The following is a 26053-nucleotide window of genomic DNA, read 5'->3' as shown; positions in this document are numbered from 1 at the left end:
GGGTGTTGTAACTACTGGGAATGTGTGTGGATAAATTGGGTAGTGAGTGAGAGGCTGTGAATGATATCATACAGTTTCACACTCTTCCTGCAATGGGCGCTGATAATTTTGTGTTGTGAAAGTTGACACATGAGTGAGAAATAAAATTGGCTGTGGAGTGTAGGTGGTGGTTGTAAATTATGTTCAAAAGATGCAGGGAGTAGGCTGGAAGAGAACCAGGGAGATAGATTAGTGTTGTAAGACGATAGGGGCTTGCTACGAAAGGACAATGCATTGCTTTGTGTAGGTATGAGTGATGGAGGTGTATAGAGCAAGGGGTATACACCAAGGTTGTTGTAGGGTTGATACACTGCTGATTCAATACTTTTTTGGAAAACAAAAACAGTTTTTCCATCACTGGACCGTACGGTGGTTGCATAGCCAATGTAAAGTAGTCTTTAGAACAATAGGTGGGGGGGTGGACACCACACACCTCTGCAACAAATCACTGCATGAACTACCTACGAGCATACTTGCAAACCCTAGAACATGGCCCAAACACATTGGCAAAACCAATAGCTCTTGCAAAGGCAAGACCTACTCTACTGTCTTTACCAATGCTTGCTTAAAGAAGGCAGTCACAGACATGGTAGCCTCCTGACTGCAGTAGGCCACCATCCCAGTGATGGTCTCTAATCGAGTAAGCCACAATTTGCAACCTCATGAATATTGAAGTAATAGATCAGATTGCGTCCCACTCTGAATCTACATTTTTAAACCCGACTTACTTGTGCATAGATCAGTTCCAAATGATTTACTGGTCGCAAAAATACTGGCTGAAATTTGCAACCAGTATTTAGCGAGCAGCAAATAGTACATGGGACATCTACTAATTTAAGCGGTAGACTACTGCTTTTCATTTTTCTCCATTGCTTACAGATTTTAGCATTCCAAACTAAAGATTTTCTTGAGAACAGCAAAGGCCTTGCCAATTCTGAAATTCAAGCACCAAAAACATTAAAAGCAAGGCTCAGGAGAGTAGCACTTACTCTGAAAAGGCACAGGACATGTCTTCTAGCAACCATATTACCTGTGCTCTCCCACGTCCAACAGCCCATGGTCTCTTCAGACACGATATTAGAATTTTGCAATGAAATATTTTGATTGAAGACAGAAACTCAACATTATTTCTACAAATAACAATGAGACCCACCAAAAATTGTCATGATTTTACTGATTCCATAGGCCATCCTGTCACATACCCCTTTCATCCCTACATCAACTAAATCCCTGGTCATTTGCCAATTCCATTTACCCATTGCATTATCAGTTACCGCCCTCTGTTGCCAATAATTCTGCCCAGTTCAACTCACTCGCGCCACTCCTACTTCAGTCTGACCCCTCTTGGTAGCCAATCTCTTTTCCCTCCTGTCATGGCACCAGACCCTCACCATCCTGTGATCCTATCTTGGCAGCAAAAAACACTTCTCTTTTAAAAACTTACTTGTCTCCTCCTGTTAGCCATCCCTTCTTGAACCCATTATCCTGTGTCACAAAACTCCCACCTTCACATGCCACAGCCCACTTAATTATTGACTTTATGCTAATCTTTGACCATGTATCGCGCTACGCTACCTTTTGGCTGGAAATGCCATATGAATACATGCCGTCACATGTTTAGGCTATGGTGTGACACCATTCATTCAGTACCAAAACCCTCCAATCCCATCCTCCTCCAAGACATTCCTACCTGTCCTCTTCTGCCATAAACCCTTCATTCTATTGTCACAATCATTATGCTTTCCCAACAGCTTTCTTCCCTTCGGCCTGCCTACGACGGCTGCAAAGGAGTGGCACCATCGTGAGTGAGCGACTCTGAACTTTGTCCATAACATACAGTTTTGGGGGTGACAGCGATACGGCCGATATGTAAAAGAAATAAATAATAATATTTTCACAATGCACGAACCATCATTGGAATAGCCTATCATGCTGTATTATAATGTGAAGACACTTTCTCAACTAGAAAAGTAGGGAAGAGTGGAGATGAATGAAGAAATCAGACAGGTGTAAACCATGAAAGATAAGGACAAGAAGGCAGAAGTTTTCGCAAAGGAAATAAGTATCGCCTATATAAGAGCTTTGGGCTTTCACAATGTGTTTGCGCCATGTTGAACACAAAAGTGGCTACTGTTCAGCATGGTTTAAGATTAGAGGTGTGGAATTTCAGGGTGAAGTGAGGGGGCAGTAAAGTGGCATAGAGGAGAGTAGAGTTAAGTGGTTCAGAGGTAGAGAGTGTTGTGGTTGGATTGAGGTAGTGGAGTGGACTGGATTGAAGTACATATGGGTGAATTGGAGTGGGAGGATTGGATTGAAATAGGCTGATGTGGATTGGAATGGGCCAGTTACACTGGATGGGTTGAATTGAAGTGATAGTACTGGGCCAGCTGTGGATTGGGGTGGGGTGGACTGGATTGACTTGGAGTGGGGTAGATTGGACTGACTGGCACGGGGTGGACTGGAGTGAAGTGGGATGGATTAGATTGGATTTGACTTGTGTGAAGTGGACTGGACTGAGTTGAAATGGAGAGGGGCAAATCTGATTGCACTATGATGGACCTACACACACACAACACTTGCAAGACACCAGAAACATTGAGTCTTCACAAGCATGCACCAAGATGCACAATCCGTGTAACAAAGACCTGTGAACAAATGTGTAAAAACGTTTTTGTAAACATGCAACCTTGTGGACACCATCATGCTCTCGATACTGTAGTAGATGCCCTGGATCACACACAGTTTACACTTCTCTATTTTAGATGAATCCACAATCTCTACAAGTGTGCATTTTTAGTTACATTGTGTACTAGAATGGACATAAAAACATTGTACACAAAGTCTAGAATACACATATATTGTTTAGGTCTGGCCAGATTTGAAATTTAACTCACAGCCATTTTTGTTTTTAGCACATTCTGCCTAAATAGTGGACTTGTAGTGCTGCAGATAATTAGGAAGCAAACGCAGTGAATGGTCTAGCTAGATCTTGACCATGTGCCTAACAGGTTGTGTCCAGGTACCAGCAGCAAGCCCTGGCCACTTTTGTAAACATAAAATCCTGCATTAACCCGAGCGAGATCTTCATACCTACCACTTACCTTTTGTAGAGACCAAAAATACACTGCAGTTTGCTGTGTTGCGAAGGGTAATCACATACATCTCAGAGTAAAATCAGTAGCGTTGTGTAAAAGATCACATTGGTGTGGATGGGCAGCGTCTGCTCGGAGCTTGTTTGCTCTTTATCCCTTCCTGTGCAGGTAAAGTGTAAAAATAATCACCAGAACCAAGCCCTCTCTATAAAATCCATAGACTAAAACGTTACTTTAGGTTTCCTTTTACGAACGCTCGATTTCCTTGTCCAGTCAGAAAATACATGTTTAGTTTCTCTGTCTGGGACATTGCACTTCTGCTGGAGCCCTTAGAGCATAACCCACCCCCGGCTTCAAGCCACTAAATCACCTAAAAGAATATAAAATGAAGATAAAGTAAAATGTGCAAGGGATTTTACCCCTCAAAGGTTGCAGTTAGTTAATACACCAGTTACTACCAATTACTCCACGAGAAATTAGACCTATAAGTAACATTCAACTACATACAAGTTTTACAAAAATACAGTTTGTGCCATTAAGAGTCACATTTCATTTTATGCAATCCAGTGGAGTACTTGAAAAACTTCTCCTTTAGACGGCAATAAATCACCCGAACCTGAAAGCAATTATTGCCGGACTGGTCCATCTGGCAGAGATGAGACTCTATCTTATCTGATCTCTGCGCGCTCATTTTTTAAATATTTTCCCATCTGCGCACTCAAAGTTCGTCTGCTTGCAGAAAATGTAAAACTCAAAAATGACCATACTCAAACGTTAAAAGCCCACAATGGCTCTCTCAACAACTAACTCTCGCAGCTTTCACACCAGACAAAGAACTTGCAGAGGACTTCCGGTGGAACCGGAAGTGCGTGTGAGGCATGCCTGTCGACCAGCTCTCGTATTTGTAGTCAACATAAGGTAGAAAAAGCGCAAACAAAGGTCATCCAGGGCAAATAAATGACAGTAGTGAAAGATCCAGTCTGATTGGGGCAGCACATTAGGTGGTTGCTGGGAAGCACCTCCAACAGGGTTTCTTTCCTAACACACTTTGCATTCTGGGACATGTAATTATGTATTTAAATTCATTCTCAACAGGAAAAATCCATGTGAAAAAAGCAGAAGAAAAGCGCCCAGTGAGATAATTGCCGCCTTGCCTAATAGGTTTTGAATCTACATAGCACATAGGCCTTAGTAGCTTTTTCCACATATGCAAATTTTTAAAATAGAAATATAAGGCCTTTAACAACAATTGCATAGCACTCTGAAAAATATGTCCGTAGCTCTGCCTTTAGCCACATCCGGTCAAAAACTCAATTCCTGGTACATTTGAAACAACCTTACAGCAAGCGTACTCCACTGGGGAGAGCAAAGTTCGCTTCACAGTGCACACATTCCCAAGAGCACCTTGGAACCAGCTTTTCTAACCACATAAGCTTTGTTAAGGGTGTTGAGGACATTGTGAATGCTGATTGGTCCGTACCATAAATTCACCCTTCACTGGAAGCCCTCTGCAGCTGCTCTGGCATGCTTCCAGTGCAACTCCATTGCTTTGTAATTCCTGGGGCTGTGCATATCATGCACCGCATGCATCATTATTAATATTATGTATTGAACAAATTAACACTGTGTATTTGCTTTTACTCGTTAGTAATAAAAATATTTAAAATAAAAAAAAAAGTGAAAACCCTGACCATTGATCTAATTTACACACAGTCCTCGGGAGCACATTGTATGCTTATTTGCTTGTAATACTAAAACTTGTGTAATATCTAAATGCTGTTCTTTATGTAGAACGAAGTTACTCATTTTGAAATCATCCAAAAGGTTCAACATTTCTAACAACAATAATAACTTAAGTAGTGGACATGTGCTAGAAGTCATCTGAAGTTGATCTTATCAATAAGAATAGTTTAATTTTATTAAAAATGGCGGTGCTACTGTTGTAATCAGATAATCATCCTCTGATCATCAGGAGCAATCTCTTTTTGTGAAGTATCCAAGAAGTAATTTTTATATCATCCCCATGTCATCAGGAACAATTCCACTCAGTAAAGTAATCAGATAGTCATTTTCAAGTCATCCACAAATCATCCGGCTCAAGTTTCTTATCACTGCTGATGACTTTAAGAGCTTGATGACGTGATGATGATAAAATGACTTCTAATGTAGTTGGATGATCATCCAATGTCTCGGGGATGGCTTCTAAAGTAATCCTATTTGACCTGGGGCCGCTAGTCCCAGCCCGTATTGTAGGAGGCTGGACTGGCTTGTAGTGAGTACCAAGGGGTACTTGCACCTTGCACCAGGCCCAGTTATCCCTTATTAGTGTATAGGGTGTCTAGCAGCTTAGGCTGATAGATAATGGTAGCTTAGCAGAGCAGCTTAGGCTGAACTAGGAGACGTGTGAAGCTACTACAGTACCACAAGTGTCACTTGTACAATATCATAAGAAAACACAATACACAGTTATACTAAAAATAAAGGTACTTTATTTTTATGACAATATGCCAAAGTATCTTAGAGTGTACCCTCAGTGAGAGGATAGGAAATATACACAAGATATATATACACAATAGCAAAAATATGCAGTATAGTCTTAGAAAACAGTGCAAACAATGTATAGTTACAATAGGATGCAATGGGGACACATAGGGATAGAGGCAACACAAACCATATACTCCAAAAGTGGAATGCGAACCACGAATGGACCCCAAACCTATGTGACCTTGTAGAGGGTCGCTGGGACTATTAGAAAATAGTGAGAGTTAGGAAAATAACCCTCCCCAAGACCCTGAAAAGTGAGTGCAAAGTGCACTAAAGTTCCCCCAAGGACAAAGAAGTTGTGATAGAGGAATAATGCAGGAAAGACACAAACCAACAATGCAACAACGATGGATTTCCAATCTAGGGTACCTGTGGAACAAGGGGACCAAGTCCAAAAGTCACAAGCAAGTCGGAGAGGGGCATATGCCCAGGAAATGCCAGCTGTGGATGCAAAGAAGCTTCTACTGGACAGAAGAAGCTGAGGTTTCTGCAGGAACGAAAAGGGCTAGAGACTTCCCCTTTGGTGGACGGATCCCTCTCGCCGTGGAGAGTCGTGCAGAAGTGTTTTCCCGCCGAAAGAACGCCAACAAGCCTTGCTAGCTGCAAATCGTGCGGTTAGCGTTTTTGGACGCTGCTGTGGCCCTGGAGGGACCAGGAGGTCGCAAATTGGACCAGGAGAGAGAGGGGACTTCAAGCAAGACAAGGAGCCCTCTCAGCAGCAGGTAGCACCCTGAGAAGTGCCAGAAACAGGCACTACGAGAATGCGTGAAACGGTGCTCACCCGAAGTTACACAAAGGAGTCCCACGTCGCCGGAGACCAACTTAGAAAGTCGTGCAATGCAGGTTAGAGTGCCGTGGACCCAGGCTGGACTGTGCACAAAGGATTTCCGCCGGAAGTGCACGGAGGCCGGAGTAGCTGCAAAAGTCGTGGTTCCCAGCAATGCAGTCTAGCGAGGTGAGGCAAGGACTTACCTCCACCAAACTTGGACTGAAGAGTCACTGGACTGTGGAGGCCACTTGGACAGAGTTGCTGGATTCGAGGGACCTCGCTCGTCGTGCTGAGAGGAGACCCAAGGGACCGGTAATGCAGCTTTTTGGTGCCTGCGGTTGCAGGGGGAAGATTCCGTCGACCCACGGGAGATTTCTTCGGAGCTTCTAGTGCAGAGAGGAGGCAGACTACCCCCACAGCATGCACCACCAGGAAAACAGTCGAGAAGGCGGCAGGATCAGCGTTACAGAGTTGCAGTAGTCGTCTTTGCTACTATGTTGCAGTTTTGCAGGCTTCCAGCGCGGTCAGCAGTCGATTCCTTGGTAGAAGGTGAAGAGAGAGATGCAGAGGAACTCGGCTGAGCTCTTGCATTCGTTATCTAAAGTTTCCCCAGAGACAGAGACCCTAAATAGCCAGAAAAGAGGGTTTGGCTACCTAGGAGAGAGGATAGGCTACTAACACCTGAAGGAGCCTATCAGAAGGAGTCTCTGACGTCACCTGGTGGCACTGGCCACTCAGAGCAGTCCAGTGTGCCAGCAGCACCTCTGTTTCCAAGATGGCGAGGTCTGGAGCACAATGGAGGAGCTCTGGACACCTCCCAGGGGAGGTGCAGGTCAGGGGAGTGGTCACTCCCCTTTCCTTTGTCCAGTTTCGCGCCAGAGCAGGGCTAAGGGGTCCCCTGAACCGGTGTAGACTGGCTTATGCAGAATTGGGCACATCTGTGCCCAACAAAGCATTTCCAGAGGCTGGGGGAGGCTACTCCTCCCCTGCCTTCACACCATTTCCCAAAGGGAGAGGGTGTAACACCCTCTCTCAGAGGAAGTCCTTTGTTCTGCCATCCTGGGCCAGGCCTGGCTGGACCCCAGGAGGGCAGATGCCTGTCTGAGGGGTTGGCAGCAGCAGCAGCTGCAGTGAAACCCCAGGAAGGGCAGTTTGGCAGTACCAGGGTCTGTGCTACAGACCACTGGGATCATGGGATTGTGCCAACTATGCCAGGATGGCATAGAGGGGGCAATTCCATGATCATAGACATGTTACATGGCCATATTCGGAGTTACCATTGTGAAGCTACATATAGGTAGTGACCTATATGTAGTGCACGCGTGTAATGGTGTCCCCGCACTCACAAAGTCCGGGGAATTGGCCCTGAACAATGTGGGGGCACCTTGGCTAGTGCCAGGGTGCCCTCACACTTAGTAACTTTGCACCTAACCTTTACCAGGTAAAGGTTAGACATATAGGTGACTTATAAGTTACTTAAGTGCAGTGTAAAATGGCTGTGAAATAACGTGGACGTTATTTCACTCAGGCTGCAGTGGCAGGCCTGTGTAAGAATTGTCAGAGCTCCCTATGGGTGGCAAAAGAAATGCTGCAGCCCATAGAGATCTCCTGGAACCCCAATACCCTGGGTACCTCAGTACCATATACTAGGGAATTATAAGGGTGTTCCAGTAAGCCAATGTAAATTGGTAAAATTGGTCACTAGCCTGTTAGTGACAATTTGAAAGAAATGAGAGAGCATAACCACTGAGGTTCTGATTAGCAGAGCCTCAGTGAGACAGTTAGTCACTACACAGGTAACACATTCAGGCACACTTATGAGCACTGGGGCCCTGGTGAACAGGGTCCCAGTGACACATACAACTAAAACAACATATATACAGTGAAAAATGGGGGTAACATGCCAGGCAAGATGGTACTTTCCTACACGTATGTCCTCCTCTTGCACTCTGGTTCAGCTTTCTGGGAGGGCCAAACAGGAGAAGTGGGGGCGCTGCCCACACCCAGGTGCCCTCGCTAATAAACCCCTCTGAGTGGACGCCCGCCAGGGACTCCACCGTTGGGCACTGACATTTTGTGTTCAGACTGTGGCCGGGCGCTCTAGACGCCCCAGGCCCTCCAGTTAGAACACTTCACCACTCGGCCGCTCTGCTACTCTGGAGACTCCTCAGGCACCAGGAACTTCTGAAACCCCGGCGTCAGGCAAGTGCTACTGGGTCCCTCCGACCCGCTGCTCTCCAAGGGCTGCGCTGCCGGGCACCGCCATTATGTTTTCGAAGGGCATCAGGGCCCTTTGTTGGCATTGGGTTTCACAGCTCGTTTTCGAACTATCCGGGAACGGAGAAGCACCGCCACCTCGGCGATCCCCTAGGCGGCATGTACCCATTCCTTCAGGAGCCGCAGGGCTGGGCAGGAAAGCAGTTTTTGTCGTTAACTGCGGAAGTCTGTGGGGAGAGCCGCGAGTTGCGTGCTGCTCCTTTCACCTCAGGCCACGCTCCCATTTTGCCATCTCTTGATACCGAAAAGCTATTGTAAAACTTTCCGGATCCATTCTGGCATTAGGAGAAATTAACAAGGTGTGGAATCTGCAATTAGAGTATCTATTAGAAGGCACATTACCAGAGGTAAGTAACTTATTCATCACTGTGTATATTTGAGTTTGCCAGGACATTTACATTCGTCTTTACTATTTTCAAAAATATTTTCCCATTTCAACATTAACTCTGAATAATTCTAAGACTATTTTATGATTCTCCCACCTTGCACCCCGCCTCAATCAACCCTGCAAGGAAGGACCAGTGGTAGTCCTGTTATCCTCCCCACCTCTCCCTGAAAAAGGGCCTAGAATGACATGTATGGCTAGAAGCATTAGCTATCTCTATCTCTCATATCTCCTAACGCCCATACACAAAACCAAAACAGAAAACAGGGAAGAAAAAATCAGTTGTATACCTATTCTTTTCTAGGTGTTAAGTGCAGTGACTGCAATTCAGTATTTACAGGGGAAACAAAAGTTTGCATTGACATGTATTTATTTGATTCCCATGGACAGACTGATTGGCACGAGTGAAGGCAGTAGCCTAGGTAGCTGCCTGCTTCGGCACCCTCCATCCGTTTCATTCTGAATTTTTGGAGGGGTCAGCCTCTGATTAACAACATGCACTGAGAACTTCGAGATGCAGAGATAGTGCGGGGCAGTGGTTGATTCTGGTAGACCTATTTAGCCTTCTTGGAGCTTGAGCCAAGGTCTAGCCTGATCTCTGGGCCCCTCCTGTCTGTGGGGTGCAGCCCTGTTGGAGTTCTTGGCCTGCCAGCTCTATGCCCCTTGTCGTGGCCTGTTATGTTCCTTTAAAATGTGTGGTGCCAATGTGCACCATTGAAGGTCGTTCCCTCCAGGGGTGGTGCAGTGGTCAAAAGCTCAACCAGACGTGGAAACGAGTTGCAGAAGAGGTCATGTAGGAGCTGGCAGCTCTCAGAATAGGTGGTGTGCTCCGCTGACACTGTGACGTGATAGAAAAGCCATAACGGCACTCATAAATATAGCCGACTTGTGTCCTAAAACAATGTTCCTCTCCCCACAACCACACACGCTCCACCCAGGAGTTACATTACCCTCCGGAAAGACTACATTATCACACCATTCATGACGGTAACAGATGTACTTCATGCATTTGAAGGTAATATATTTAATGTCTTCCACTTTAAAAACCTGAGAGGAAATACACTTTGGTACTAAATTAATCTATAACTACGGCAGAAGATATCAGCGTGAACCCAGACGCACCCTGAGAATTCAGTACTTAACCAACAGATACCATCTGCTTGTTTTTTAAGACGGGAACTTCTATTTCAAGGCAGAATACCCAAGACCAAACCTGATAAACTACAGACTCACTTCACTCCTCAGATATTTCCCTCTACTAATTAATCTCTCTGTCCTTACTAAAGTATCCCTAATCTTCTTTTCTTTATTTTTCCAAGCACTATTGTGCATATTGGCTTTCATGTATTCTACCTTTCCCTTAAACTTTGGTCCTCTCAAAATAATCCTGTTACCAAATTTAATACCATGACCTATCACTAAAAATGTAATTCATATACAGATAACATTGAATTGCAAACATCAGGTTTTAAAATCTTTGAAGATGCATGTTTTATATCATCAATGTATTATTTCTTCAAACTGATCCTGTAAGGTTTAATGCACACCTCCTGTGACCTGAAAGATGATATGCTGTAAGGCAAATACCCAATTGTTAGTTTTCTTTCTTTTTTAAATAAATTAAATGCAATGTTTGACTCATGACAGCATTTTTAAATGTATGGCTTCTTTGGACCCCCCACTGACTAATTACTGTAAGCAGGGGATCTCGGCCTGAATGATTTCTACAATTTGAATCCAATCCAAAAAACTCAAAATACAGAAACGGGTACATAAAACAAATACACAAGTTATGAACACTTTTATTTATTTCACAAACAATATAAAAATCAAGTTTGTAATTTGAATAGGAAGGTTGGAGCATTTTTGAAATTTAGGTTTATTACTAAACGTTGAAACGATATGCTAGATCTAGCATAATACTTAGTATTTTTGTCTCCTATAATACTTTTTGCCATCAGCACATATCTCTGCATCAATTGAGGTCACCAATCAATGCTAAATGTTGTTTGCTTCCCTATGTTCTTCTAAGGATACCAACTTAATTTTGACCTCCAGTACTAAATTCCTGCATATTTACAGAGCATTTTAAATTTTGTAATTTTGTTTTTTTTATGTACAATTACTTTATTATTCTGCTAATATTTTTCTGTCATAAATATGACGCTGTTCCAAAATGATAATCCTACCTCAGCTACTCTACTGCTTTGTAAACGTCCCTGCTGTTCCCCCAAGGTGCTTTTTACAGGACCTCGATACCGTGCTTGGGAAGCTTACCTGGTAGAAAGCATTACCAAATTGCAGAGGAAAAGCTGTAGCTCCCAATTGGCAGAGGTGGGTTTGGCACCCTATTGTTCAAGGCATTCTGCCTAATGGCACAACTACAGTGGGTGTTGCGATGGCTAGCTGGGCAGGTCATAGGGGAGACCAGCTGTGGATCTGGACCCCTTACAGTATCTTTGCTTCGAAATGTCCTGCTTCTCCAGGCTACGCCGCAGGTGACACGGTTCCTACCAGTCACAATCACCCGCAAATGCCTTGCAAGGGTTACTAAATCACATGCCACATTCTATCATACGCCCCTGTGCTCCCTCTGCTTGGCCTGCCATGATTTCCTGACTTATACTGCACCTCTGATTTGGGGAGCTGGCTTGAGCGATCTCCAAGCACCATAGGGGACCTCTTTGCTGATGGACACATCCTCGCTCTTGACCAAGTTGTCTCAGAATATGCTATTATGTGTGGAGAGTTTCTCACATATAGGCAGCTGCACAACACATCAAGTCCTCTGGTCCACACGAGATGAAGAACCCCAGACACACTCCGTTACACAGACTCTATTGCACATGGGGACAGAACGCCATTTAATAACATGGCTACATAAGGCCATACAGATTCACACAGGGTATCTACTGGCAACCCTGAGAGGCAAATGGGAGGGCAGTATAGATTAGGCTTTACACAACAAAGAATTGGAACAAGCCTTGGACTTTCCTCAACAAGTGTCCAGAAATGCCGGTTTAAAAGTATACAATTCTCTATCCTAAAACAGGGTCTGTTTGATGCCAGAGCAGCTCAATCACTTCTTCCCTCACGCACACCTTTGTAGCCCTCTGTACTGGTTAATCTCTGCGGATCTACAGCTCATGTTATGGTCCTGCCCAGCCAGATCCTCTTACTGGCACTTTATCCATATTGTACTACAAGAGGTTACCAAACTTACTGACACCAACATGTGGGAAGCTTATCCTCTTGGCATATTCAGCCGTAAGAACTGACACAAGGTGAGGACGTGCTTCGCTCTTATGGCCCTCCTGTTCTCTAAGATAGTCCTTACCCAACAGTGGAAAACAGAACGGGTGCCATCAGAGGGCGCATTCCACATGGCAATGTGGAAATTGGGGAAAGCCAAGGGGGACGCACTGCAATACGTTAGGTCTGGTACCTACTTAAGCAACCCATTTTAGTGTCCTGGGACAACCTTCTCGTCACTTTGAGCAACTCACCAGGAACTCAATACGGTTGCCTTGTGAACTCAATACGGAGGCCATTGTTGATCATATCCTATCTACCACTCTCACGCGCTGAATGGGTTGGCTTAGCCACTACCCATTACCCTAAATTATCCCCGCTCACACATCACTGCGCCCTCAAGATCTTTCCACCCTTACACAATGTCACTTGCTATCCTGGGTCAGGAACACTGGACAGCAGCCCTCTCTTCAACCTTACTCGCATAGCTAACTGTGACACCTGGAGCTCTGCTCTGGCTTTACCAGTACCTCTGCTAAACATACAGTCCCGCCTATCATTGAGTCCGAATCGTCTAATTTAATATAGCAGCTGAGTTCTGAAGTTAAAAAAAAAAAAAAATACAGATGTAATAGGGGCTCAGTTGTAATGATTTATTGGAGCTGGGCCAGAGCTAGCAGCCAAGTGCAAGGCAAGTTATGAAGCATCATTAGAGCAGCAGTTCAAAAAAGAACTGACTTATTTCTTTCATCTGATGTGTTTTTCTAAAACCACAATCAGCAGAAAGTGTATATTTATGACTGTTTATTTTTGTATGCTAGTTCATTGTAGCAAAGAAGGATTCCCTCTGCATGCTATTAATTGTGACCTGCGGCCATTTTAAATCTGGTTTACATTAAATAGATTCGAATATATTTTGTAAACAAATTACTCTTTTTGATGTGTTTAATGTCTTCATGTCTGCAACCTTGCTGTCTCTTTCATATAATGGAGCAAACTCCAATGATTTAACCTTTTTGTGAGAAGGGTGAAGGTGTGGTTATTTCTTATTAAGAATAAAATACCCTCTGTTTTAGGTTAAAGGCAAGTCACCTTGGAGTTCCATGACCTTATAAAGAAACTCTGTCTTCAGCCTTGTTCTTCTATAAAGTCCTGGAAATCCTTGGTGATTTGCAACGCCGCTGAATTTTATATGACAGGTGGTCCTTTATCCCGCTTATACATGTTTACATTCAGATTTTAAAGTTTCAGTATTAATGTCCTTGTATAACTAGACTTGAAGAGTTTGGTACTTCCAGCATTAAAGTCGAAAGGCTAACAGTTTTAAGTCAATCTGTAACAATTTGAGGTCTAAGTAAATATTTCAGTGAATGTAATAAGGTCCCCATTATGATTGCCCTGGAGTTTTACCAGTTGTTCACCTCCCCTTAACTACCGATATCCGACTCCCTGGTTATTTGATGGTGGGAGAGTGAAAGGGGTTAACGGATGTCTCATACTTTGGGCAGTAGCATGCAGGAATTTGGCTTTATGCCGATTCTCACGTGTTATTCCCAGGTATTTCGCCTGGTAGCTTTGCCTGCTTTTAGCTGGGTAATCAGACTGATTTTGTTGTAAGGACCATGAGGACTCAGGCTCTCAGGTTCCCAGCAAGGTAAAATTAGATTTTCGTTGTCCCAACGTCGATACAACAGACTGCATCTTTGTTAGAAGTAAACACATACACAGTGAGTGTAATGATGGCAGTCAGAGGAGAGTCGGATTGAAATTATAGTGGGATCAATATCCAAAAGATTTTATTTAAGATTTATTTTTTGCCTACATAAATAATCTGGTATTTTATGCAATACTGTGGGGCTGCATGAAGAATACATTCAGTGAGTGATATTATTTATGTGCAGTACTTTTGTTTCCAAAGGTTGCTTCCCTGTAGTGTAATTTACATTACCATTCTACCACCGTTTTAGGGGGGACGTTCTGTCGAAAGCTGGCCCTGACGAAACAGTAACGTATACTGACATTGGTAAGAAATATTTTTGTTGACATTTTTTGTTTGGGTAAGTAGTTTCATCTTAAACCCAGGTTGTATTAATGTGGGTGAATCTAAGTATCAGTTGCTTTTTCCATGGGCATTTACATAAGGAGATTATATCCGTATTGCTTATGCACAGTTAACTTGTTCATGAAGTGTAATTCGCATTTTGATAATTCTTATTTATAGTGGCACTATCTGTGTCATTTCTGTTGGACCATCATTTATAAGTGCTGCAGATCTGCCATCTCACACAGTACCACGGTGTCACACGATATCTGCTCCCTTTACAGGGTCATGTGGTGGGGAGCTGGTACTACAGTGGATAACTGCACTGGAAACCACTACAAACAGTGGATTGCCAGATCGCCTTTAGATTCTGTTGTGCAGGACACTGGCACCATCCTCAGCAAGCCTGAATTTCAGGATGGGATTGGTTGGGGAGGGGGGCAGAAGTGCCTTTTAGGCGGCTCTTGGAATGAGGCCCCTCCCTCTCCAAAGCCTCACCCCCCTCCTCACATTGTGTTTAAAAAAAAATAAATAAGATAGCTGGTCTGGTGCTGTGTGTGAACTACATTGGATGGTTGTTTTGTCTATCATTTACAAGGAGTAGTTGATTTGCTAATATTGATACCTCCTCTCCAGTCAGCTGTATTGATAAAACCTTTTTCACTTTCAAAAGATTTTGTCATTATAGGGGAATGGCTTGTACAGCCAACATGGCAGACATGCTCTAAACAAGCTCCGCACTGCATTCTGCTAATCCAACATTTCTCCTGACAGGAGCCCATCATCCCAGGACATGGGTCCCCCCGGGTCCCCCCCACCCTTCGGCACCCGTCTGCCCGGCTGTCATACTGTGCAAAATCGCAGTCTAGGGAGAGTAAACAACTGAGGTGCCGTTTGCAACTGTTGCAGCCTAAGAAGAGGCCCGCAGCTGTAACATTGCAGTCCTTGCCCAGAGGAGCCAAGCTGCGGCAATTAAGTAGGTGAGCCTCTGGTCCCATTCCTGAGGTCCAGGGTCTTGGGTCTCTGGGCCACAGTGCTCCCCTGCAGTGAAGCCTGCCTCACCGACCAAACTGAGATGGCTGCGGTGTAGCACATGGGCGGAGTGTGGATCCTGGCTGCTGTGGGGGGGGGGGGGGGGCGGGGGGATGAAGGGGCATGGAGGCTGCGGGGATCCATTTAGCCAGGCCTTGATTTGCTGTGAATGGCCAGTGGATGGAATTTACCAGGCTTGAGCCCCGCAGAATAGATGTTGTGCTGCCCTCGCAACTTACCTTCTTTTCCCATTTCGCAGCTCACATCTGCGAGGTACTTGATTGCCGTGGCATGGGCTTCCCTCCCCGCTCTGACTTGCTACCACTCGCCTCTCTCCACCCTAACTGCAGAGGGCTGACGGCAGGCAACTTGGTAAGCCGACAGCAAAAGTACGTAGGGCATTGCTGGGGAGGCGTGCTGCTCCTTTGGGCCTGACATGTCACATGAAGACTCCCCCTGCTCCTCTGCCTCGACCTGATGAGTGCTCGCTAGTTGGAAACACGTGTCTATTTAGATCCTGCACCATCATTCACTGGCTAACACACTTAATAAAGCTTACCTACTGACCAGACAGAGCAGGTGGTTCAGCGGATAACAAACATTGCTCCTGCTACAGCCCTCCTACTTTATAATTTAACTTTATTGACCTGATCTCGGGCACAACCGAGGCTGCTCATGTTACCACGCTTTGTGCTTTGTGCTGCACAGGTAAGCTGGCCTTTTGCTCATTGCACACTCTGGCAACCAACAAGTAGTGATGAGGACTGTGACCACTGACAGCTGTTGCAACTTTTGAGTACAGATCTTCAGAGCAGCGCATCAAAGATCGCCGAATATTCAACGCACCCAACAACCTGGGAGTGATCTGGAACAAATATGAAGAGAGGCTGTCCATAGCTGAGCACCTGACAGAACACTACTCAAAGTGTGTCAGTGCTGCTGCGACAGGGGGCTGAGGGTGGTGCAAGTAAGTAAGCCCTCTATAAACAGGTGTGTTCTCTCACCCACTACATTCAACTACCTACCTGTAACACACACAGGATTGCACGTGCTGTCGTACATGAAGAGCAGGAAGGCGCTGGCAAGCGGGCCCTCTTCACAACGGGTGCCCAGTTGACTACTGCATGGGGTCTGGGGAGACAGTTGGAGGGTGCTTCAGCGACGGATGCTCTATAATATATGCCAACAGGAACTTTGCTCTCCCAGAATGGAACAAATGTGCGATTATTACTGATTGAGTTGCTGTTTCACCCTGCTTCTTAAAAAAACAAGTATCCCAGTGTGCTGCATCACACTAATCTGTTGGGGTGGGGTGACAAGGGGCATCCACAAGCAACACAAGAGGGTACCTCCTCGAGACCTTATTGGACGAACCAGCTCCCAGTTCTCCATCAGTGACTAACTGGATTCTGTACTTGCAGTGGTGGAGAAAATTGGAACTACTAAGGAGACTACGCGGATATCGCTGGAAAGTAAAATAGATGCAGTAACAACAGACTTGACACTGCTGCATGCGGATCACCGCAAATTGGAAAAAATAGTCCATACCACAGAACTGACCACTACGGCACTCCAGCTAACAACCAGTGAAATACTGGAGCGCCTTATGGATGATGCAGAGGGCCGCTCATGCTGATAACATCATACGCACGTAGTAGGACTGCCGGAGGGCATGGAGGGATCGAATGCCATTGCATACACAATGCAGTGACTGAAGTGGCTGCTACAGCAAGACACTTTCTCACACTTTTTCTCAGTGGAACATGCCTCCCAAGTTCCGGTTGCAAGTCCACTACCAGGCGCCAACCTTAGACTGTTCTTATTTCGATTACTACAATATAGAGACAGAGATGCTATTTTGCATAAGACACACAAGCTACAGGAAATTGTGGTGGTTAACGCAAAGGTCCTGCTTTTTATGGATTACACTGTAATGGTACAGAAACAACGCAGTTCCTTTCTTGTAGTCAAGCGTAGATTTCACAAACTTCTGATATGCTCTCTTATTTCTGGAGTGACTGTGGTTTGAGGCAGGGGGTAAGACACACTTATTAAACACACCTGAAGACGCATGGGACTGGTTGGAGATGATGGGACATACAGCTGCTGACCGTATTGTGAGACCTATACAGCAACACAAATGAGAGCACTTCCGGGATGACGCAGCAAAGGATCCCAACCGTGACATTCTACACAGATGAGAGCTGCACCCGACCTGGAGTAGGCTTAGCAGAGTGCTGCGGCGATACGTGAGCAAGACCGAGGCGCGGTATTAGAAGACGGAACTGATATTTCCAGCGACGAGGATGGCTCTTTGACCACGTGGCCTTCTACTGCGGACTCATCAATGCTACCCGAAGTCATGCTGCAAACATCTGACAAGCTTATCTGAATACTCTAGTGCTTAACTGCTGAACCCTGCCATTCTTGGCATGGCAGCAGAAACATGCACTGCTGTGCCTCTCTTACATTTTGCAATTCAACTGTTTATCGTCTCCTGCAGAGGCAGGGGACAGCAAAGGAGGGGCCATCACTGGACCAGATGGTGGGTAATCTCTCTAGCTCTCACAAACACTCTGGCAGATCGACGTCATAGGATCTGCACCTTGCATGGGCTCCTGCAAGTAACTCATAGACAATGCGGGGTGCTCCTTCATTGACTGCCTAACACCATCAGTCACACGACTGGTTACATTTTGCTAAGTTGGATTTATAAGTTGTTTTGAGTTATATTGTCTCTCTACTCTTTTGGCATTTATGTTCTTTTTTAAAAGTTTGCATGTTTTTAGTGATGACCCATGATTCACCCCCCCCACCCTGGCCCGGATCCCCAATGATGGTGCTTCTTATACACAATGCACTCAACCACTGTAGGAAGTTGTCTCTGTATATACTATCTCAAAGTAAGAGATAGTGTGCACAGAGTCCAAGGGTTCCCCTTAGAGGTAAGAGAGTGGCAAAATTAGATAATTCTAATGCTCTATTTTGTGGTAGTGTGGTTGAGCATTAGGCTTATCAAAGGGTAGTGTTAAGCATTTGTTGTACACACACCGGCAACAAATGAGGCACACACTCAAAGACTAACTCCAGGCCAATAGGTTTTTATATAGAAAAATATATTTTCTTAATTTATTTTAATTGTCGGATTTTGTATAGGTTTCAATGGAGGGACCCAGGGGACACTCTAGTGATGCAGGCAGGCACAGGGAGGGCTTCCAGGGACAGCCACCACCTGGGCTAGGCAGAGGGTTGCCTGGGGGTCACTCCTGCACTGAGGTTCGGTTCCTTCAGGTCCTGGGGGCTGCGGGTGCAGTGCTTGGTCCAGACGTCGGGTCCCTTGTTACAGGCACTCGTGGTCAGGGGCTGCCTCTGGATTCTCTCTGCAGGCGTCGCTGTGGAGGTCCAGGGGGGTCGTCTCAGGCTACTCAAGGGGTCGCAGTTGCCGGGGAGTCCTCCCTGTGGTGTTTGTTCTCTGGATCTCGAGCCGGGGGCTTCGGGTGAAGCGTGTGAAGTCTCACGCTTCTGGCGGGAAGAGTGAGGTCTTTGAAGTTGAAGAAAAGTTGCAAGTTTGTTGCAGGGTGTTGAGCAGAGCCGCTGCTCATGGGAGTTTCTTGGTCCTGGGGGGTCAGGGCAGTCCTCTGAGGCTTCAGAGGTCGCTGGTCCCTGTTGGATGCGTCGCTGGTCCCTGTTGGATGCGTCGCTGGTTGCAGGTTTTCGAGTCAGGAGACAGGCTGGTAGGGCTGGGGCCAAAGCAGTTGTCGTTGTCTGTCGTCTCTGCAGGCTTGTAGGTCAGCAGTCCTTCTTTGTAGTTCAGGTTGCAGGAATCTGTCTTCCTGGGTTCAGGGTCGCACCTAAATACTGAATTTAGGGGTGTGTTTAGGTCAGGAGTGCAGTAGCCAATGTCTACTGTCCTGGAGGGTGGCTACACCCTCTTTGTGCCTCCTCCCTAAGGGGAGGGGGACACATCCCTATTCCTATTGGGGGAATCCATCAAAATGGAGGATTTCTAAAGGCAGGGGTCACCTCAGCTTAGGGGCTGTCCTGACTGGTGGGTGACTCCTTGTTTTTCTCATTATCTCCCTTGGACTTGCCACCAAAAGTGGGGGCTGTGTCCAGGGGGTGGGCATCTCCACTAGCTGGAGTGCCCTGGGGCATTGTAACACGAAGCCTGAGCATTTGAAGCTCACTGCTAGATATTACAGTTCCTGCAGGGGAAAGGTGTTAAGCACCTCCACCCAGAGCAGGCTTTGTTTCTGGCCTCAGAGGGCACAAAGGCCCTCACCCCATGGGGTCAGAAACTCATCTGTCAGCGGAAGGCTGGCACAGACCAGTCAGTCCTGCACTGAAGGATTGGGTAAAATACAAGTGGCATCTCTAAGATGCCATCTGTGTGCATTTTTTATAAATCCAATATTGGCATCAGTGTGGGTTTATTATTCTGAGAAGGTTGATACCAAACTTCCCAGTATTCAGTGTAGCCATTATGGAGCTGTGGAGTTCGTTTTGACAAACTCACAGACCATATAGTTAATAATGCCACACTGTACTTACAATGTCTAATAATAGACTAAGACACTGTAGGGGCATATTGCTCATGCAGATATGCCCTCACCTGTGCTATAGTGCACCCTGCCTTAGGGCTGTAAGGCCTACTAGAGGGGTGACTTACCTATGCCACAGCGACTTTGCCTTTTTCTCCCCACCAACACACACAATCTACAATGGCAGTGTGCATGTGTTAGGTGAGGGGTCCCTTAGGGTGGCACAGCATGTGCTGCAGCCCTTGGGGACCTTCCTTGGTCACAGGGCCCTTGGTACCACTGGTATCTTTTACAAGGGACTTACCTGTGTGCCAGGGATGTGTCAATTGTGGAACAATGGTACATTTTTAAGTGAAAGAACACTGGTGCTTGGGCCTGGTTAGCAGGGTCACAGCACACTTCTCAGTCAAGTCAGCATCAATATCAGGCAAAAAGTGGGGGGTAAATGCAACAGGGAGCCATTTTCCTACAAGCACACTTTAGCTACCATGTGCCCTATAGAGTGTGCAATGCTTACCATCGCACATGACCCATTTTAATATAGTTACATGGAACGTGAGGGGCAAGCATACGCCATCACGCCCCGAAACTCTGCTCCACACATATTGCATTATTACAAGAGACACATTTCATTCACATAGAAAGCTCCAAACTACAATGGTGTTGGCAGGTGTTTGCTATCAACTACTCCACCTGTGCTTGGCATGGGGGAAGGGGTGCTAATATGCATTAGACCCGGAATTGTTTGTGGTATAGGACATCCTACTAGATTCGGAGGGTAGGTATGTCACAGTGGTGGACCACCTAGACCACCGCTCAGTTATAGTGGGTTCTCTTAATGCCCCAAAACACGGATCAGTCCTCCTTTTTTAGTGCTCTCTCAACTACGCTATCTGATATACTGACCTGCAGTGGCTTCTAGGAGGGGACTTTAACAGTGCACTAGACACCTCACTTGATTCCTCCCCCCCGATCTCGCACAATAGCGACCTCCAATGATCAACTGTTGGCAGATTAAGTTCAGTGGCGGCAAATGGTTGATATGTGGTGCCTTGTAACCTAAGCACAAAGGTGTATTCCTTCTACTCTGCACTTCACAAATTACATATCTGTTTAGACAGGCTGGTGGTTGCACAGTCGCTGCTCCTGTCTGTCAAACAGGTGGAGTACATGGGAGACACACACTCTGATCATAATCCCAAAATCATACAACTACAATGGGTGAGCGACCCATTCCTCTCTAGCGTCTACAGCCTGCACTACTGGAAGATCCCCTCTTTAGAGTCTCCCTTGCGGCTGCGATTACCGACTACTTTAAAGACAACACTGGTACAGTTTCAAATAAATTAATAAAATGGGATGCGTTTAAGGTGACTTTGCGGGGACATTGCCTGGGGGTGGAACGAAACATGAGGCAACTCATTAACAGAGACATATCTAGTAAAATACGCACACTATCGGACCGGGAAGCTCAGGCAGCTGGAGACCTTAGTGTTGTAGAGGGGCTGGCACAGGTACGGAACGAACACGCTACACTGATAGAAAGCCTGCGATGTTTAAATTATGCTGCACAGTCAGACCGCACTCATGCCACAGCAAACATAGCGGGCGACTTTTGGCATGTCTTATTTGCCAGGAACAGCCTCAATGGCAATACACCCTGCAACGGGTTCACTCCGTTACACACAACACGCTATACACGACTAAATTAAACGCCATTATACACAGGTGTATCAGTCATCAATGAATGCGAACTGTCGTGCGTCCGATTCCTTCCCTGCCAACCTAACATTGGCCTGCATTCCCATAAACTACTGAGAGGCACTAGATGGCCCTATTACGTTAGTAGAAATTATAGATTCAATTAAGGCTTTGGCTTCTGGTAGGTCTCTAGGACCGGACGGTCTGCCGGGAGATCTATACAAAACGTACTCATCACACGTGGCCCCACACTTGTTGGCAGTGTACAATGTAGCCCTTACTACAGGCTACTAGCATTACACAACACTGACTATAAAGTTCTGGTGAAGATACTTGTGGATCAATTGGCACCTCTGGTCCCATCCCTGGTTCAAACAGATCAAAATGGGTTTGTCCCCTCACATAAAACCTCTCTGAATTTACGCAGTCATGACTTATGCTCTCCAAGCATGTCCTCTGGCCGATTGTTTGGTCTTAGACCTTGAAAAGTCCTTCGAATCCGTGGAGTGGAGGTATCTTTTTACTGTGCTGTCCCCATAACGCATAGGCCATCGTTTCCTCCGACTTGTAAAACTTTTATACACCAATCCCCTGATCAGGGTCAAGGCGGGTCACTGTCTGTCGGATACCATAGGTGTACATAGAGGAACGAGACAGGGCTGCCCGTTATCACCCCTATTGTTTTAGCTGGCGATTGAAGCGCTAGCGCTGGCAATGCCTCAAGATGGGACAAGTTGGGGTATCCCTTTGGGTTATGGAATTCATGTTGTCTCATTATATGCATACGACATGCTACTATATATCGACACGCACAACATTCCTACCACGATTGCTACAGTGCTATCCAATTTTTACAACCATTTCCGGATTGCGTTTAAACTGGACAAAGTTATGTCTACTCCCCTTTCTCCCTAAAGTCCCTGATCCAAGCTTCATTGTGGGTGGAACACAATTGGAATGGCAGAGATATACATTCTGATATTTGGGGGTGCATGTATACCACTCTATGGCAGATCTATTTGAGGGCAATGTCACTCGTTCAGTGACATCTCTACAAGCCCAAATGGTATTTTGGCGCATGCTGCCGATGGTGGGATGAGTGGCATTGTTGAAGATCGTGGTCTTATTCCACCTTTTATATCTCTACACCAACATGCCAATTTCCGTATCTGTTGCATTGTTCCGCGTGTTTGACCAACAGGTCAGAGAAGTCCTCTGGAATAAATCAAGATGCAGGGTAGCAATGACAAAACTCTACCTGCCTACAGACAAGGGGGTTTAGCTGCTCCTTTCTTTGAACAATACTACCTTTCAGCCCAAATCCAGTGGATTGCTAAATGGCTGGTGGGCCTTCACCTGTCAGACACAACCTGTCCTAGTTGGAACCTGCCTGCTATTTTGCATCTGTTTCCCCCTTGCACACGGGCATAGGAAGCCTGAATCACTGTAATTGGGGCTGGTGTAGCGATGTATCATAGCTGCCTCAGCATTACTAAACATGTGATTTCCCCTATGTGCTGGGGCTAGCACTGTTGGGCACACCTAGGGCTGGGAAGCCCACATTATCTGTGGAACTGATGTTGTGGGTCTGCACACACTGGGAGATCTGTATAGAGAAGGCACGTTAGCCACATATTAGTTGTTAATGGACGAGGACAGACTTCCCCCTGATAAATGTTTGCTTCATAAATCATTATTCGCCACTCTTGGACACCACTGGGGAGACTTGACCACGGAACTTCCCATGCATCTTACCATCCAATACTTACATGTGATGGGCAAGGGCAATCAAGCTGGTTTGTGAATTCATGCCTCTCTCACACTGCCCCTAACTTCAGTCTCCGGCAGCGCTGGGAAGCAGGCAACGCATCCTTGCACTGAGAAAGAATAGGACCCTTCATTAGAAGGTCAAAAACACGTGGCATGCAATGCCCGATTTAAACATATTCAGCTTTATATAGTTCATGGAGCGTATCTTACGCCGGTTAACATCAATAGATTCTATAATAGAGAAGTTGCAGCCTGTCCCCAATGTAATCAGGTAGATGCTGGCTTGCTACACATACTTTGGTCTTGCCCTCATTTGCATTCATATTGGTCTGGTATCACAACAAGCCTAGCTGTCTGCACTGAACACCCAGATTTGTATAAGTGGGAAGTATGTCTACTAGGTACCCGCAGGAGGAAATCCTCTAAGCCCCCACTGGTTACTGCGTGGGAACAATCGATGGTCAATTGTGCACAAGCCGAAAGTGTGACTTTACACAGGGAAGACACTCTTGGGCTGCGGAAATACCCCATTGCTAATTATTGGGATACCATTTTTATCTGACTTACAGTCCACTCCGTTAAACGAGACAAGCGGTAGTGTTCAGACGGAAGTGAGAGTCCAAGACACACAGGCCAAAGCAACGAGCTATAACCATTAGTCTTGATGACTATTTTGAGCTTTTGTGTATAGAGTACTTGAGGCTACTAGTATTTGGCGCTGGAAGCAGTATCACACCGAAATGCGGAATGAAGGATGGGGTGGAGGATCGTTATGAAGAAGGGTCGATGAAATTCTGTTGTCATGTTTTTATGGTTATATGTTTATCCAAGAGAATGGCTCTGTTAATATAGCAAGCACTAGCCTCACCAGTGCACTGCCTTATCCTAAGACAAAACACAACACTCTTATGTTGTAGGAGCTGCCATAGAGTCATATCGCTTAACATGCCACTAAGTAAACTTAAAAATGTGACCTAATTAGAACTAAGCTCCAAAGGTTACCATAGAGAATGGGTTTACCAGTGTATGCTCAATTATGTACATCAATGTGCTGATGGCATAATATTCCTGCAACAATATTTTGTTTGAGTCATGTGCCATGTTGCTTTGCACCAAAGAAGTATATTCCTTGTTTTCTATAGTTTAATTGTGTGGTATAAATACAAACTGCCATTAAAAATATTCAAACAAAAAAATATTTTCCCATTATGCTGCATGATATAGAATAGTTAAGATGAAAGGCTGGTGTTTTGTGTTATTCCTTCAGCTTGCTTCCGTAACACTAGACTTATGCTTTTGGTATGATGAGAGAGTACTGCAAAATCTTATTTCTACCAAATACTCACTTTACTCTAACGTCTCTTTTCACTGACTGGCACCTCAAGCATGAATATCAATTCTCTAGAACATTGTAAATAACAGTTTAATCATATTTTGATCTCTGCTAGTCCACATTCATTTATTTTTTATTGAAGAAGAGCTTTTTTAGATGTCGTATCTAGTCTTGGGACAATAATTCACCAATTGCCCTGGGAGTGCAGTATATGTTTGGATTTGTTTTTGCACTCCCTATCAATTTGGCATTACAAAAGGGGTCTGTTGATGGTTATGGGGCATCATATATAGTATCCTTTTTACAGGCACAAATTTCTTTCTCAGGACCAGGAGGTGGTCCCTCATTTTCATGTAGGCTTGACCCCATGCATCTGAGAGAATATCTGTGTCTGTGGGTGATCTTCATATTAGAGCATGGACATGGTTAAAAAGGAAAAAAAGGTGGTACTTACTAATTGTCTGCCATTTCTCAGAAGCTGAAGCCACTTATTAACTAGTGCGTTGTCCTCCCCTGGAGTAGACAGAAGATCTAGGTCATAGGTTCTTGGGACCCAGACCCCTTGCTCAGCTCAGGGGCCTCTCCTCTGTGCTCTTTATAAACCAGACTGTAGCAAGGAACGGAACGGTGTTGTGCAGCAGCTGGATGGACTTAAGGGGTACATCCTGCCGAATGATAGGATGGTACATAAGACACCCTCATGGCAGTAATATCTTAAGCCCCCCAGGGTGTTCTATTCATGATGTATGACATAACAAATCTAACATTTCCAATCAGATTTCAACCACAGTTGATAAAGTGGATTCAAGTTGTGTTTCTATGTGATGGTTCTTGAAACCATCACTCAATGCACAAGTTGCATCCTTGACTGTAATGGGATAAAAAGGTGGTAAGGGTTTGAGTTGAAATCTGGGCATCATCATGATGCTAACGTTATGAGTGTTCTCCCTCTGCAAAGCCTTTCTCTCATTGATGGCTGCTAACAAGAAGCAGTGTCTTAATCAAGCAGGTGTGCACACTGATTTCTTAAGAGAATACGGGCGTGGCTTCTGGCGTCATGATGGCGGTCACACTCCAAGAGTGCTCCGGACCCCTCCGTCATCTGCCGGCAGAAGCCCCCACCATCCTGCACTCAAATTCGCCCCTGTCGATCCCTGGTTGAGGGGTGAATCGGTGGGGGCGGTATTGGCCGAGTGAGCGCCGCGAGGAAGCGGTAGTAGTGCAGCGTGAGGCCGGGGTAGGTGTTATGGCCTATGTGACGCCATGGCAGGGCCTGG

At 45.5% G+C, this 26053-nt stretch overlaps 1 protein-coding gene across 2 annotated transcripts in view; it reads left to right on the top strand.

Moving 5' to 3' along the window:
• The window catches only part of NIT2 (nitrilase family member 2), a 367129-nt gene that overhangs the window by 273269 nt on the left and 67807 nt on the right, over positions 1–26053 (top strand). For both annotated transcript variants that reach the window (XM_069204751.1, XM_069204749.1), the window contains one exon: positions 14326–14381. In XM_069204751.1, the coding sequence (XP_069060852.1) occupies positions 14326–14381 (56 nt within the window). The remainder of the gene's footprint in view (positions 1–14325; positions 14382–26053) is intronic.

This window comes from Pleurodeles waltl, chromosome 8 (assembly GCF_031143425.1).
Source record: "Pleurodeles waltl isolate 20211129_DDA chromosome 8, aPleWal1.hap1.20221129, whole genome shotgun sequence".
Lineage (NCBI taxonomy): Eukaryota > Metazoa > Chordata > Amphibia > Caudata > Salamandridae > Pleurodeles > Pleurodeles waltl.
Note: the sequence above shows the minus strand (reverse complement) of the source record. Positions and strands in the feature narration are given on the sequence as shown.